Genomic DNA, 17,284 nt, shown 5'->3' with positions numbered 1-17,284 from the left:
CCCCACGATTCTACCAGTTTCTTGAGCTTAATAAAGGGATTCAGAGTCTCAGATATTTTAAATAAATATTAAAATTTTGTCTATGCTCTGTTTTAATCTAAATTAAGGGGCTGGAGAGATAGCAAGGAGGCAAGGTGTTTGCCTCTCATGCAAAAGGTCGGTGGTTCAAATCCTGGTGTCCCATATGGTCCCTGAGCCTGCCAGAAGTGATTTCTGAGTGTAGAGCCAGGAGTAACCCCTGAGCGCTGCCAAGTGTGACCCCCTTAAAAAAATCTAAATTAAAAATATATTCCCTTTTAAAAACCTAGGGGAAAATTAAGACATTTGTCTATAACTTTTCTAGTGCTAACAATCCTAATATTTGTACTGCTTAAAACAATTATTTCATATTAATAAATAAATGAAACTAAAAAATTATAAAATGGTACATTATGTAAAAGACTTATTCAGGAAAAAATCAGAAAGTACTTGGTTGAAAATGACTTTTTTATCATGAAGATCTACTTATAATTTCTAAAATAAAAAGAAATGTATTTTTGATGAAAATCATCTTCATAAACCAGAGTTACAAATTCTTCCAGGAAGACTTATCTCATACTCTATCTTTTGGAAAAGATGTTTATTTGATTTTAAAAGGAGGAGTAGGAGAATAGCAGTGCAAACACATGCATACACACTATAGTTTTCTAAGCTATTCTAATTCATCATAATCTTCTTGTCAAAATGTTTGCTTTAGCTATCCTTACAATGTCATTTAAACCTATTTCTAAATGGCATTTGCTGGACATTAAACAAATGTGTCCACTTATTCTATAATGTATATCTTGTATTATGAAGTCACTCTGAAGTATTACTTTTACTTTTTACCATTTAATATTTCTAATTTTTCTTAGAAAGTATATAGAACATACTTGGAAGAATGCTTATAGAGTTTAACATCTGCTTATTAAGTTTTTAAAAATATATTATCTAGTCTTGTATCTTTACTAATCTTATTTATAATCTCAAAGTAAGTAATAATTGACTTAAGAGGAGAGATTGAACATATTTTACTTTTGGTCTGTATCCATCAGGTAAACACCTAAACTTTAAAGCAGAGAATTGCTTTTAATAAACTTATTAATGCATTTGATAAGCTATATGATGAAAACATGAGAAAAGTACACTTTGAATCTTAATATTTACCAATTTTATTGGATGACCAGATTTGGATCACTGATTTATCTTTTGTACTAGAAAATACTTAATATGTACATTTGAAAAAAACAACCTAAGAGGAGCTGATAGCAAAACCTCTCAAAACTTAAGGGGAGCCTATGAGATAGTATAGCAGATGAGATGCTTGATTTGCATGAGGTTTGATCCCTGGCAACCCATATTGTTTGTCAACATTACCGAGAATGATTCCTCAGCATAGAGCCAGGAGTAAGCATGGAGCTCTGCCAGGTGTGGCCCCAAATTTTAAAAAGCAAACAAAAAGGCAAGAACAACAACAACAAAAATCCCAAAGCTTAAGGCAATTAGATGCACTGATTAAATTAAAAATATGATTCATTGGTCAGTCCAGGGAAAAGTGTATTTTACTTTTTGGCCATACCAGAGGACTGGCAATCAACAGGTTGTATTACCTTATTTTATTTTAAATTTAGTTTATTATTTTTACATTTCTTTGTATTATTAAAATATTTTTCTATTCTACTTGTAATTAATTAACTATTGGGGCATCCCAAGTAGTGCTCAGGACTGCCTCCTGGCAATTCTTGTTCAACCAGACAAGGACATGCTGCCACTCAGACTTTTCAGAGTTTTCGAAGATGGCAACACCTCAGCCCTCAAGATCTGCACTCTATGGTGCCTGCCTGGAAAGGGATGCAGTATTGTGCTGGGAATCCAACATTGCTTTTGTTTGTTTGTTTTAGTTTTTGCTTTTGTTTTGGGGCCACACCTGGCTATGTACAGGAATAACACGTGACTCCGCCCTCAGGAATTACTCTCGAAAGACTGAGGATGCCAGGGATCTAACCTGGGTTGGCTACATGCAAGGCAAATACACTACCAGCTGTGCTGTCTCTCTAGTCCCAATCCAGCCTTGCTTGGTCAGCTACATACAAAGCATGCAGTTTTACTTCTATGCTCCCTTAACCCAGGCTGTGTTTTTAAGCATTTAGTCTAATAATAGGGCACTTCTTTTATTAAGGGTGGTGGTCTGTCCAGAGAAGCGGTCCCTGTAGTTTGTAAAGAGTGATTTTAGTGTTGTACCCAAATTCCATCTGTTAGGTGACCCCCCTTTCTTTTTCCAAACTCTGCAGTACAGCTGTAATTCTTTTTGCTATTGTTTTGGAGCTATATCCCAGATTTGCTTAGAGCTTTCTCCTGACTTTGCACTCAGGAATCACTAATGCACTCAGGAATCACTCTTAGTGGACTCTGGGAATATATGGGTTTCTGGGATCAAAGTCAGATTGTTTGTGATCAAGGAAAGCACCTTATATTTTGTACTTATCTATATAGCTCCTACAGCTCTAATTATTAGAATATAAATGAAAAGGAAAAGGTAAAGGAAGGGGGAAGGGCAGGAAAAAGGAGAGGGGAAGGAGGAGGTGAAGAAGCAAAGGGAGGAAGGAAGGTAGGGGAGGTAGGAAAGAGAATGGGAAGAAAGGGAAAAGGAAGAAAGAAGAGGGAAGAAGAGAAGAGACAGACAGAAAGACTGACAGAATATACTGGGATTAGGTGCTGCCTTGCAAATGAACAACTTTGGTTCAATCCCAGAGTCATTCTTGGCATTATTGCTACCAATGTTCAGTAGTATATTTCATTTCCCCAGGACTAGATACTGGGCTATTTCACATTCTTCCACTTCTCTTCTGTACAATTTTTCTTTCTTCCTTCCCATCTTCTCCCATAAGATGTTTTGTTATTCTCATCACTGGGCTCCCAAGGGGCAATGGGTGGCTCTGGCATGACTGCAGGGTAGCATCTATCCAGAACTGCAAATGTTGCTCATGTTCTGTAGGCCCAGGGACAGAAATGAGTGGCTCAAGCACCCCGCAGAAGCTACCTGTGCCTGTGCCCAGTGGCCGGCCCTCACCTGCACCCCCTGCAGCAGCACAGCCTCCTGCAGCTGCCGTGCCTGGACCTTCCGTGCAGCAGCCTGTCCCAGGGCAGCCTTCACCCATCCTTCAGCTTCAGCAGAAGCAGAGCCGGATCAGTCCCATTCAGAAGCCGCAAGGCCTGGACCCTGTGGAGATCCTGCAGGAGAGGGAATACAGGTAATGTACCTGTCTGGAAGGTCTTAAGAGGCTGTATTGTTGCAAGTACCAAGAGGCATAGAGGTATGCTCTTTTGTGTTTTAGATTTTCTGCTCTGTGGGACATGGGACAGGCCTGCAAGCAGTTGCAGAGCTTGAAGCTAATGGTAAGAGAATGTGTTCAGAACAAAATCGCAAGAAATGTTTGCCATTGAGGTGGGAGATATGGGCCCTATGATATCTCTGTGATAGTATTTATATATATGTGATAGATATATATTTACTAAAAAAAACTTAACAATCCCTGTGATATTCTAGGTGCTGTAATGAGCACTGGAATTTGAAGATTAAGAATCTAGCCTGAAATCTCTGTGAACTTAAAAGAATGGTCAACTCACATCAATGTTTGGTCAATTTTTCCTTCAGTAACTATTTGTGTTGTATTGGCCTGAGCTTCAAGTTAATGAAACATCTCAGGAAACTAAAACATTTTTGTAGATTGGTATTATATATTATAGTAATGGACCCAACCTTAAGAGTATACCCCATAAAAATAAATAAATAAATAAATAAATATAAAAAGAGTATACCCCATGCAGATATCCTCACACGGGATTTTTTAACTTGTACTTGTGATTTTCCCCTGATATGGCACATTTATTCAAATCATGATCTGTAGAGAACTTTTCGACTGGTTGGTTTCCCAGGATGACTGCTGCCACCTGCAGTGTGCAGTAATTACCATGTTCATGTTTGTTCTGACCCTGGAATGGATGGGTTGGCATCAAGGGCATTGCACAAGAAACCCGATAGAGTCACAAGAGAAAGTGCACTTTAGCCAGGGAGGGTTGAGCAGCCTCTGGGATCTTTCTGAACTTCTAGCTCTCTACTGCTTTCCCTGACACTTTTATTAGCCTGAGTTTAACATAAATTACTAGAGAGGTAGGGTTGATGTAATTAAGGGTACTTGTGCTAATTAACTCAGAAAAGGCGAAAGAAGAAAAAAAAAAGTAAAAAGTGATTTTATAGGTGACTATAATTTTATAAATGACAATGATTGGCAGGCCTTTTATAGAAAGGTCTAGATATTAAACATTTTATCCCTCTGTCACAGCTACTTGATTCTTCTTTAGAATAAAAACCATGAGACAATAATGTGTTCCACTAAAATTTTATTTACTAAAACAGACTGTAGACAGGATCTGATAGGTACTTGAACATAGACTATGATTAACTGACTCCTGATGCAAATGGTTAATATCAATATGAAACAGAATACAATAAGTATGGAACAAATAAAAAACAAAGCTAAGATAGTAGTGTTTGGAATTACCCAGAAAACTGACTCTAATATTTGCTAGATGGTCATGGCCAAGTTACATCTCTTTTCAATGATTCAGTTTTCTCAGATCTTAAAAAAGGGCATTATATTTTGGGGGGGATTGGGAAGATAAAATGATTCAAAGGCATTCAATATATATTGGTTATTACTATTTTCCATATGTGATTTAAAACAAAATTTGAGGGGTTGGATAAACTATTTATTGGGTAAGGTTTTTGCCTTGTACATATGACTGGTTGCATTACCCAGAACCCTATATAATTCCCTAAACCCATTCAGGAGTGATCCCTGAGTACAGAGATAGAAGCCCTGGGACCAGAGCAGTGGTTAAGGGCATAAGGCATCTGCCTTGCACATACTAGCCTAGGAGAGAAAGCGGTTCTATCCCCCAATGTCCCATATGGTCCCCTAAGCCAGGAGCGATTTCGGAGCACATAGCCAAGAGTAACCCCTGAGCATCACTGGGTGTGGCTGAAAAATAAAACAAAACAAAACAACAACAACAAAGTAAGCCCTAAGCACTTTCAAGTATGGCCCTCCCAAATAAATAAAAATGTTTAAATGAAAGAAAATTTATGTTTTAAAATGATAGCAAATGTTTGTAACTAATACCCAACTTCTCTTTAAAAATCACCTTTTTTATTAATAGATAATACATGTGATAAATTTGAAAGTTACTCTGTAAAAAATGACAGTCACTTCTCATTAAATAAATGTGGAATTTTGATGAATAGTTTAACTTTACTCTCATTGTGACTAATAAATAGTTAAGAGCATTTATGTTGTTATTTATGTATTTTTATGTCTAGAGAGTAATATATTCATTATAAATTAATATTTCAAAGTTAATAGACAAATTATTTTGAGTGAATGATCTTTGTGTGTTATAAAGTCAAGTATTTATCATTGTGGACTCAGCATAAAATATTTACATTCAGCACTTTATATTGTTATTGAGTAAAAAAATCAAAAGTATTTAAAAATAAGACAGAGAACAAAATAAAGATGAATCACTTAATTACTCTAAAATCATGACTTCCTTGGGTAACTTTTTGTTTTCCTTATCTGAAGGTATATAGTTACCTATACCTGTGTAAAAAAATCAAGTGAACTTCCCTCAAATTACAAACAGTCCCTAGACCAGAAATTGATCTGTATTTGTTATCTATATTCAAACTGTGTTGTATATGTATTTTATGAGCTCTAAATTTTCTTGATAATTTTTACTAGAATTTTCATTGTAAGCTTTTCTTTTAATGAGCTCATTTTAGAAATCTACAGAAGTGAGCCCACTGGATGGTCTCTCTAAGTATACAGTAGAAAGTAGTACCATATAAATTTTTTTTAATACTGTCAGTCCACAGACTAATGCTGATCTATAGATCTAAAAGGTTGAAATCCAATACTCTAGTACAGTGATATTAACTGCTGTGCTCAGCTAGGTGCCACTCCATAGGTATAAAAAGATTGAAAACTTTTTAAATATGATTTTGGGTCCATACCTTGCTGTACATAGAGCTTACTTTAGACCCTTCTCATCATTTTTGGCAGCTTTCAGGGCACCAGTTGTGGTGCTATCTACAGGACAAATAAGCAACTTATGTCTTTCTAGCCACAAGCCACTTTTTAGATTGTTCAAAGATCTAAAATGTCCTCCATTCTACTTGCTACTCATGTCTATATTTTAAGTATAGACATTGCAAAAAGTAGTATACTACTACTACTACTACTACTACTACTACTACTACTACTACTACTACTACGTAATGTTTTTTTTGTGTGTAAAGTTGCTGGGCTTTCAAAGTAATGGATCTGGAAACCTAGAGTCCAAAAACTTCATGGGGCCTTTTTGTTTGTTTGCTTGGTCTTTCTTTTTTGGGCCATACTCAGTGGTATTCAAGGGTTACTCCTGATTCTGCACTTAGGAATCACTCCTGGTGGGCTTGGCAGACCATATGGGATACCAGGAACCGAACTCAGATTGGCTGTGTGCAAGGAAAGCACTGTTGTGCTATCACTCTGGTCCTTCAATGGTCCTTTTGTTCTTTTCTCTATGGCCATCTCAAGTGTCTGATAGAAGCATCTTTTAATTTTAGTCATAAAGTACTGGTTCTTCTGATGGGAAGGAAAGTTGTTCAGTTGCAGACATTAGTTGAATATAATTGAGGAGCCCCTTAGGTACTTGTAATAGCAAAGAAACTTTACCTTTTTCATCATCTTTAATAGAACAGCTTGCTAGCTTTGATCACTGATAATGGGAAGGAACTGCTGTATCCTTATCAAGGATCAAGGATTTGACCATGGTCTAAAAAAGAAATCTTTTTCACAGTATCTTGAACTTAGTTTGAACAAAAAACAAGCTGTCAGAAATTTTTAACATATTAATTTTCATGACCATTGTAATATCACTGATCCTGTCTGTAAAAATTAAAAAGAAATGATCAGAATCATAAATTTTAAAAGTCATTTAGCTGCCTTTTCTTGCTCATCATAAAATCAGATTCTTGACAAATTGACCTTCTTTATTCAGTAGCAGCATAAAATGTTTCTGCATGGGAACACATTGCTTCAAATTTGTACAAGTTCTTCAGATAAAACATATTGTTCCCATTAAATTGGATCTTTTCTTTTTAATCATTTTCCTCATATGATTTTTATCTCTGTAGTAATTGTCAGAGATATATTTTTAGCATTAAAATATTTTTGCATAGTTTATTTGCTCTGTCAATATTATCTAAGTTCAGTGCTTTCAGTTAGAGTTGATCAGAAGCTCCCAACGTATTTGGCCTACTGCTAACTGCTTTTCAGGAACAACAACAACAACAACAACAAAAAACAAAAACAAAAACAAAAAAAACCTCAGTGACTCCTGGAAATATACTGAAGTGATTGCCCTGATCTAACTAACCCCAAAGAGGATAGGGGTTAGTATCTGTCCACTGTAAAAAAAAACATGCAGTAGATATTTGTTTGGTCAAAAGTACTTCAGGAATTGACACCTGAGTTTGTAAAGTAAGTCCACAAATATTTTTATGCAAAAGAAATATAGGTCACATTCACAGGAATTGATGTAAGAAGAACATTGTAAATTATGTGAGCCCTCTTTGGTATCATGGTGCATTTTTAACATGAGGACTTCCTAGTTTTTTGAAGCATTCTCCTCTGTACACCATAGCATTTTTTATTTTTATTTTTTAAATAATATTTTAATGATTTTGTTCCAGTTTCCACTACTACCTGGAACATTACCAAAGGCTGTTTTATCAGCAGTTAATAAAAAAAATCAGTCTCCCTCTCTCTCTTTCTAAAAGTGTCACTCAGCTCCTTGAAGGAACAAAATGTCCCAGTGTCATTTTCTGTTCAAATAACTCTCCTACAGGAATCATAAACTTCTCCTCTGGACCTGAACAAATATCTGTTGCCTTTAATGGAACTCTTTTTCTTGCCAGAACAGTAACCCTTCTTGATTTACTGTTCAATCTGTATGAAAAACCTGAGTGACCTAATTCTGCTTCAATTTTCTGTACTCATAAGGAAACTAAACGAGTCTCCTGCAGTTATGTGGTATTACATCTGTTTCGCAAAGTTTAGCATCCCGAATCTCTTTATCAGACTTCCTGCTGAATCCCAGTGATGGGAAGATGAAATTGTCTGGAGAAGAGCATTATTTAAAGTAAAGATTTCTATTAGCAACAACAACAACAACAACAACAACAAGATGGCATTTTCTATGCTAAGAAAGTATGCTGTCATCCCCCCACCCAACCATATGCTGGAGTGAATGCATATAATTTTACTATAGAAGCTGCCCTTCTTCTAGACTTGGCACTATTGCACTTTGTAGTTAGGATTATTGTCTTCTTCTCAAAAACAAATCTTCTGTACTGGGGAATCTGAGATTCACTGACAAATTACTAGGCTCTTAGGAGAACTAATTGTTTTAGGTGGAAATACTTTCTTTATTATGGAGGAAGTTTCCCTTCTTTCCACATCCCCAACTCCAATATCCCAGTCTCTTAGTGTTCCATCAACTTCAGCTGTTACTCTTGCCTCCTTCCTTCCCCTGTTGCTCTCCAACTCCCACACAGTTATGTGCGATTTAATCTTTGTATTGTCAGGCCAGTGTATTAGTCCAGTCTTAGTCACATACTACTTTAGAAAATTAAGACACAGCCATTCCTGTTGGTTAGCTCCTGATCCTATTTTCAAAGATAGAAACCAGAATATCAAGAAATTATTCAATGTCCAGGGATGTTTAAAGGCTGGTGAGATAGTACAGTGGGTAGGGTGCATGCTTTGCATGCAGCTGAACTGGTTTTGATCCCAGGCGTCCCAAAAGGTTCCCAGAGTCTGCCAGAAGTGATTCCTGAGTAAAGAATAAGGAATAATCCCTGAGTATCACCAGGTCTGACCCCAAACCAAACAAACAAAAGATCTAGTTTAATGAGAAGACTATATGAAACTATATAAGAAGCTTCTTTATTAATCTAGACCCTAGTAAATATAATCATTTTTGGTAATAATTTTATGAGTATTAGTTGTGAAAGGAATATGAAAGGAAGTTTGGGATTTTTACCAAAAGAGCAGAATTTTCAAAGTGTATTATTGATTGAACTAATAGCTGTTTAGTATGTCACACTCTTAAGGTCTTTAAGCATGCTATTTTTACATTGGCATACACAGTTGAGATAATAGCATATGATTTTTATCATATAGTATTATTAATACCATATTATACTGATAAACTAGAATTAATAACAGGTATGTATCAGATAGGTTATCTTATATTATTTTCAGTGAAGCAAAGAAAAAAGATTACATTTCCAGGGCCAGAGCAGTGGCACAACAGTAGGCTGTTTATCTTGCATGTGGCTAACCTAGGATGGACTGTGGTTCAATCCCCCAGCATCCCATATGGTCCCCCAAGCCAAGAGTGATTTTTGAGCTCATAGCCAGGAGTAATCCTTGAGCATCACCAAATGTGGCCCAAAAAAACAAAAACAAAAAAGAACAAAAAAACAAATACATTTCTCCCATTATAATTAAAATAGATGACATTTTATATCTTTCCCAAATAGTGACTAAAAAAATTGTCCATTTTGGGGCCGGTGTGGTGGTGCTAGAGATAAGGTGTCTGCCTTGCCAGCGCTAGCCTTAGGACAGACCACGGTTCGATCCCCCGGCATCCTATATGGTCCCCCAAGCCAGGAGTGACTTCTGAGCGCATAGCCAGGAGTAACCCCTGAGTGTCACCAGGTGTGGCCCAAAAAACAAAAACAAAAAAAAAAATTGCCCATTTTTAAAATTTGTGTTTTTTAAAGTATTAAATGAAGCATCTAAGTTTTTTTTATTATATTGCTATATAGAATTATAACAATGGTGGGCCAGAGTGGTAGCACAGTAGTAGGGCATTTGCCTCGAACAAGGCTTACTCAGACACTGGTTCGATCCCTAGTATCCCATATTGTCCCCTGAGCCAGGAGCAATTTCTGAGTGCAGAGCCAAGAGAGTAACCCCTGAGTGCCACTGGGTGTGGCCCCCCAAAACCCCAAAACAAACAAACAAAAAAAAAAGAATTATAACAATGAAAAAGCCCAAAATAAATTTTTTAAAAACAGAAATATTCATTTTCAACATTTGTCATTGATATATGGAAAAATTGTTTGCTATCAAATGTATTTTAATTGCTAGTGTCAGGGAAATGAGAGTCCAATCTTCACTCTTCCCTTTACTAAGCCTGTGATATGTACTGATATGTCTACATGTTATTTTATTATCTTCATACTTGAGTTTTATCATCAGTAAAAAGGAATTACTGTAGCATTTATCATATAGATATGTGATTTGCATTTATGTAAATATGAGTGGGGGTAGGAAGATCTTTGATGAGATGCTTTAGAACTCTGATGAGTCTAAATTGGTACAGTTAATGTTACTTTATCATTATTAATACTATTTCTTTGTCAAAGTCTATACAAGTAATTTATCCCCAACTTTGAAAAAAGTTATTATTAAATATAGATTCAACTGATATATCATTTTAAGAGTAGGATCTATGTATACACAAAAGGCAACAGTTCACATGGATAACTTATAGTAGCCTCTAAGAATGAAAAAAGCAAGTTTATTTTTTTAAGGCTTTTACCTTTATTATGAGGAAATGCCTGTAGTTCTGTTTTTGATGGTATCTAAAATGAAATTCCCCAGCAATACTATTCTATAAACTCTTAGTTTAAAATCCTGTTTATTGCTGTTCCAAGCCTGTTTTGTTTTTTTTAAATGCCTAATTTGCCTTTTCTTTTCTCTAGTAAGCTTAGCTAACAGGAAGTGGTTGTGGTTGGCAGAGCTCTCTCTGAATGTTTTGAGTTGACTGATTTCTGTGGCCTCAGCACCTAAAACCACTCTTGTTCACTCAGCTCTAACGGCAAGACAGTTGCCATCAGCATTTTGGCATAGGCAAATGGCCCCATTGCTTTAGGACAAAACTAGCAGCTGAGAAGAAAACTTGGTTGTCTCAGCTCTGCACTCTAATGGGCTAGGCCTGGGGGACCAACCAGAAACAAAACAGTAAAAAAGGTTTCTGGAGCTGTAGTGATACCACAGTGATAGGGCTTTTGCCTTGCATGCAGCTGATCCAGGATGGATCTTGGTTCAATCCCCAGCGTCCTATATGGCCCCCAGAGCAGAAGTGATTTCTGAGTGCATAGCCAGGAATAACCCCTAAGCGTCATAGGGTGTGGCCCGAAAAGATAAAAAAAAAGAAGAAGGTTTCTGAGACATCAAGGAACATCACTCTGAGCAGAGAAAATGAAAAAGAGGAAAATCTTCTTTGTTTTGATTTGGGGCCACACTCAGGATGTTCAAGAGTTGCTCCTGGCTCTACACTCAGGAATTACTCATGGTGATGCAAAGTGGACCATATGAGATGCTGGAGATCAAAGCTGGGTTGGCTATATTTTAAGGTCAGAGCTATACCTGCTGTACACTCTCTCCTGCACCTTAGGAAGCTTATTCCCTGGGTTTTAGGGAGAAGGATATATGAAAGGCCAGAATGTTAAGTAACATTATCTGTCGGAATAATGCAATGAAAGTTCTTCTCTGTTTAACATTTAAAAATTTACTTGAGTATTAGACATAAGTCTAATAGACATAAGTGTCTTGGATGTGTTTTGCGAGGAGGTTATTTTCTATCATTTAAGACTAAGTTGTAATGTTTATCCACCCCCCCCCCATTTTATTATTTCCTTTAGACTTCAGGCTCGCATAGCTCATAGAATACAAGAACTGGAAAATCTACCTGGTTCCTTGCCACCTGATTTACGAACCAAAGCAACTGTGGAATTAAAGGCACTTCGATTACTCAATTTCCAACGTCAGGTAATACCTTTTTCATACCTTTTCACCAATGAATGTGAGGAGTAGAAATGAATGAAATTATTATTAAGTGTTATTTGTGATTTTCTGACATCTATTCTAAATTGTTGTGAAGATACAAACTTAGTAAAATAGTTATCCTCTAGATCAGCTGCATAAGACTAAAAGTAATGACGATAGATTGCTTATTATTCTGTTTTTCTCTTCTGTATATCAGAGATTTTTTTCCTCCTGTATTATGGTGTACAAAGTTGGAATTAAGGCTTTGTTACCATGGAAAAATCCTTGAAAATAAATAGGATAGGATAGCTAGTGTTTACCTTTCTGACTCGAAAGCAAAGAGAAGGTGGTAGATCAGAACTTCTTTGTAATTACAAACATAAATCCTAGTAATCACTATGAAAACAGTTTAAACAAACATCATCATTGTTTTATTGAATTGTGTGCCAGTTATAGAAATATGTAAAACTATTTTGTAACTGTTGACCATTCACCCAAGTCTAAGTTTGAAACAGTATATCTCATCTAACTAATCAATGAATTATCTGTTGTTCCTGCTATGGTTTGAGTAATCACTAATTAATAAAAAAATAAACTAGCATAGTGATTTTTTTTTATAATTGCCAAATCAGCAGAAGTCTAGAAGTGAGGTGTACAGCTAATTTTCACTTTGGTGAGTTTTATCTTGTGGACCCAAAAGGTGTGGGTTTCCTCTACAGACTTCCTCCTGTCACTAAAGAGAAAAAGGAAATTTCATTGCCAGTCAGGAGGGTTTATTTGGTTAAGGTCTTGGGGTATGCAAAATGCATTATTAATGAGTTAAAGTTTTGAAGTGTTGAATTGCATGACAGTCTGTTAGAGGATGTGACTAAAGTCACAAGACTCTTCCACTTGCTACTGTCCTAGGAATTTGGAAGTACATTTCCCTTATTGTTTACTATATCACAGGAGGGTCTTAGTGAGCATTGGGTGCTACTTACTGGTAAGCTTGTAAGCATAGATTACATTTTGTTAAACACTAAAAATATAGAGGAGTAGGAGAGAAGCAAGAGGAAAGAACGGAAACTCTCCCAGGTTCCATCTCCCATCTACTATTTACATAGCCTTTTTTGTTTTGTTTTGTTTTGTTTTGGGGTCACACCTGCTGATGCTCAGGGGTTACTCCTGGCTATGCTCTCAGAAATTGCTCCTGGCTTGAGGGACCATATGGGATGCTGGGATCGAACCAAAGTCCATCCTGGATCAGCTGTGCACAAGGCAAATGCCCTACTGCTGTACTATCGCACTGACCCCTACATATGCCATTTTATAAAATTCCTGTCAAAGTGCTGGTATTATTAACCAAATATATTTTCAAGATTAAGATAAGAGATGGGGGCTGGAGTGATAGCACAGCAAGTAAAGCATTTGCCTTGTAAACAGAAATTACTCCAGGTTCGATCCCCAACATCCAACATAGTGTCCTGAGCCTGCCAGGAGTAATTTCTGAATACAGAGACATGAGTAACCCCTAAGCACTTCCTTATGTGACCCCAAAACAAACAGAAATACTAAGATAATAGTAAGATATTATATTCAGATTATCTTCATTATTAGCTGTACTCTTAATGGTGTTTGGATTTTGCTTCAGACTGGTTTCAGATTCAGTTGAACTAATATTTTAATGAGTAACCCCCATTCCCCATACTCTACTGTCACATGACATACAGTTTATATGTTTGATATCATATTTATGGACATTTAAAGAACACCCTGATAGTTTATAAAATTTAAGTATTAGCAGGTAATACCATTATTAGGAATAGTAACAGATCAAAATTAGAATTTCCCATCTTTTCTGTGGGACTCAGTATTCCTCAAGTGTCTACTGCACACAAACAGGGATATATTCCATTATTTTTGAGCATAAAATAATTTATCTTCAAACAAAGGGAATGTTACTATGGCATTTAAAACAAGTAAAACAGGACCAGAGTAATAACACAGAAGTAGGGCATTTGCCTTGCATACAGAAGACCCAGAATGAGCCCGGGTTTGGTCCCTGGTATCCCATATGGTCCCCTGAGCCTGCCAGGAGTAACCCTTGAGCACTCTCAGGTCTGGCCCAAAAATCCCTGAGCACTGCCAGATCTCGCCAAAAAAACAAAAAAAAAAAAGTAGGACATTTTAAAAGCTTAACTAATAAATATTATTAAAGTAATCAAATATAATTAATTTACTTTAAAGCCCAGATCATCATCTACTTATTCTTTGCTTCCTTACTATGGCATTATAACTTCTTCCTCCCTCCCTCCCTCTCTCCTCTCTCCCTCCCTCCCTCCCTTCCTCCCTCCCTCCCTCCCTTCCTTCTTTCCTTCCTTTTTGGTTTTGGGGACACATATTGCTATATTAAGGGCTTTCTCCATTCTCTACATTCAAGCATAACTCCTGGTGGTACTTAGGGGACCATATGGGATGCCAGATGCCAGGGATCAACTCCATCTTAGTCCCATGCAAGGAAAATTATCCACACACTGAACTATCACTCTGGCCCCTATAATTACTTTACCTCTATTACCTGCACACCTTCTTTGAAAGAACTCATACTTTTGCCATGATTGAGACCCAAAATTTATTCCAAAGCCAACAGTGACTGAGAAATGAGGAAGGTTCCTTGTCCCATCTACTAAGTGGAATAATTAGCAGGACTGGGCCCAGGAATACAGTGACCCCTGGGTGAGGCTCTCTAATTGCTGCTTCCTTGACTTGACAGCTAAGACAGGAAGTGGTGGCTTGCATGCGCCGGGATACCACCCTTGAGACTGCTCTCAACTCCAAAGCATATAAGCGGAGTAAGAGGCAGACCTTGCGGGAGGCCCGCATGACAGAGAAACTGGAGAAGCAGCAGAAGATTGAGCAGGAGAGGAAGCGCCGGCAGAAACATCAGGTACCCAGGCCTAACCCTACTCACCCTACAAGTGGCAGAAGACACACAGCTACATCATTGGTTGGAGGTAGAAGGACTGAAAAATGTGATCTTGTGGGTGTGGCAAGGAGGAGTAGCACTGGACAGAGAGGTTCATGGGCCTTACAGAATCTCGCATTTCACTTTCTGAGTTAGGAAACTTAGACTAGGACTTTCAAGTAGTCAAAAGGAGTATAGGAATACACACATGGATAGTAGCTAAGGATGCGCTTTCTTCATGGCACTCTGGTGTTGGTGCCATATTTACCATACAGAAAACTGCCAAGAAAGGAGAGTGTTGGTGGGTTTTCGAAGGCAAAATCTTGGGAAGAGGAAATTTAGTAGAGGCAAGAGGAGAGAAAGCAGTTAATTTTGGACAAATACAAAAACAGTGTAACTGGACTTGTCAAAGGATCCAATTGTAGGTTTCATAGGTCAGATATTTTAAAAACATTCCTTTCAGACGGCTAGAAATATCTTGATCTGTTATTGGATTTTATGTCATTGTACTGCATATTGGGTTTGTTTTTCTGTGCTTCTCCTGGGAGTTAATAAACTTTTAAACCTCATTTTGGTTCTTATAGGAATACCTGAACAGTATTTTGCAACATGCAAAAGATTTTAAAGAATACCACCGGTCTGTGGCTGGGAAGATCCAGAAGCTTTCCAAAGCAGTGGCTACATGGCATGCCAATACAGAAAGGGAACAAAAGAAAGAGACAGAGCGGATTGAAAAGGAGAGAATGAGGAGATTGATGGTAAGGGTCCCACATTTATATCCCAGGAAAATACCATCCTACTCTCCACCTGCATCATTGATGTTAAATATACTGTAGTAGAAGGAGAAAGCAAAGCCTGGTTATCAGATTTATTTGTCTGATATTTGAACTTCATTGATCTGGAATAAAGTGTTTATCTCTTTTCAGACAATACATGCCACAATTCTAGGGTCACAACTGAAGATTGCTGCATTTCTCTGTCTTATGGTGACATTGCTACTTAGATTACAGCATTTTTATTAATGGGCACATAATTTATATTGCGTTTTTGATAATCAGATCTGGGAGTTTAATAATAATAGACTCTTAAAAATTATTTCCTCTTTAAGGTAAATTAATACAAGTTGTTTGATGATTGTTTCATTTAATTATGTCTTGAAATCTTAAAAGTCTCCCCTTTTTTGAAGCCTCTGGAGCTTATCATTTTTTATTAATGGCAAAATTGTTCTGACCATGAAAAAGTGATTAAGTTAATTTTAAAAATGTTGCCTTTTTTTCTTTTTAACGTGCTATTCACAAAGGCTATCATGGATCATTGCATTTGTACTTTTATCTTATTATGGACATATAAACACAGAAAGATTTGGCTTACATCATTGGCTTGTATATTTTGTTTTATTGGCCATTTTTCTTAGAATTGAATCTCAGAACAGACAGTGGAATTTAGAAAAGTGTGCATTGTAAATTCATATTATGATCTATAATTTCCTGCAGATTCTATCTGGGACATGATGTCTGAGTTTTGTATTGAAGATAAAGTCATTAACTTTAGCCCATAATATGTCCCTGGAAAATTCCAAGTGATGTACTCTTCCTTGCTGGTATTATGGTTTGCCTTTCATTTTCATTAAATTTTTTGAATTCCAGAGAGTAAACACCATATTTTAAAAGGCTCTGTGTCTAAGTGCCATTATATTTGGACCATCCCATCTTGCCTCCCTCTCCTTGTGGGAAAAGCAGATACTAGGGAGTCCATTTTATAGTAATTTGAGCAATAAGCAGCCAAATTTGTCTGATTCAACTGAAATGAAGCTATATTAGAACTTCAGTAACAGATTGGTTTGACACTAATGATTAGGCATTTGCAAATCATTAATTTTTGCAATTAAATGATGGAATATATAGATAACAGAGAAACTGAAGTTTTTATCACTCTTTCTTCAAGTGAGATCAACCATAACCAAAAGCAATTAGAGTTATAATAGCATTTGAGATTCATGCTCATGCACGGGGCAGGCAGACAGCAGCTTGAATGAGTGATGGAACTGTTGTCACTTGAGCAAGTGCTAGAATGACACCTCTGGACTGAAGTCTCTCAACTTGTCTGTAATGGAAGGTTTTACTTACTACTTGAAGGTTTTACTGCATCACATGAAAATGTTTGGGGGTGTCCTCTTATTGGCACATGTAAAACTGATTTCTCTTGCAGTAATTCAGAGTACATCAGCATTTTTCTTTGACTTTGGTTTTTCAGCTAAACTCCTTAGTGTTTTATAGGCCTTACTTCTAATCTCAGTCATTTCTCTTGGTGGACTCAGGGGACTCTGTGGGGTGCCAGGGATTGAACATGTGCCTGGCAAGTACTCTACCTTCTATAG

At 36.9% G+C, this 17,284-nt stretch overlaps 1 protein-coding gene across 1 annotated transcript in view; it reads left to right on the top strand.

The window, feature by feature from the left end:
• Window positions 1–17,284, top strand: part of SMARCA2 (SWI/SNF related, matrix associated, actin dependent regulator of chromatin, subfamily a, member 2) — a 240,963-nt gene that overhangs the window by 38,908 nt on the left and 184,771 nt on the right. The window contains 4 exon segments of the mRNA XM_049774259.1: window positions 3,014–3,269; window positions 11,840–11,966; window positions 14,716–14,889; window positions 15,492–15,665. Coding sequence (XP_049630216.1) covers window positions 3,014–3,269; window positions 11,840–11,966; window positions 14,716–14,889; window positions 15,492–15,665 — 731 coding nt within the window.

This window comes from Suncus etruscus, chromosome 1 (assembly GCF_024139225.1).
Source record: "Suncus etruscus isolate mSunEtr1 chromosome 1, mSunEtr1.pri.cur, whole genome shotgun sequence".
Lineage (NCBI taxonomy): Eukaryota > Metazoa > Chordata > Mammalia > Eulipotyphla > Soricidae > Suncus > Suncus etruscus.
The sequence above is the reverse complement of the archived record's forward strand: the minus strand, read 5'-3'. Positions and strand labels throughout refer to the sequence as shown.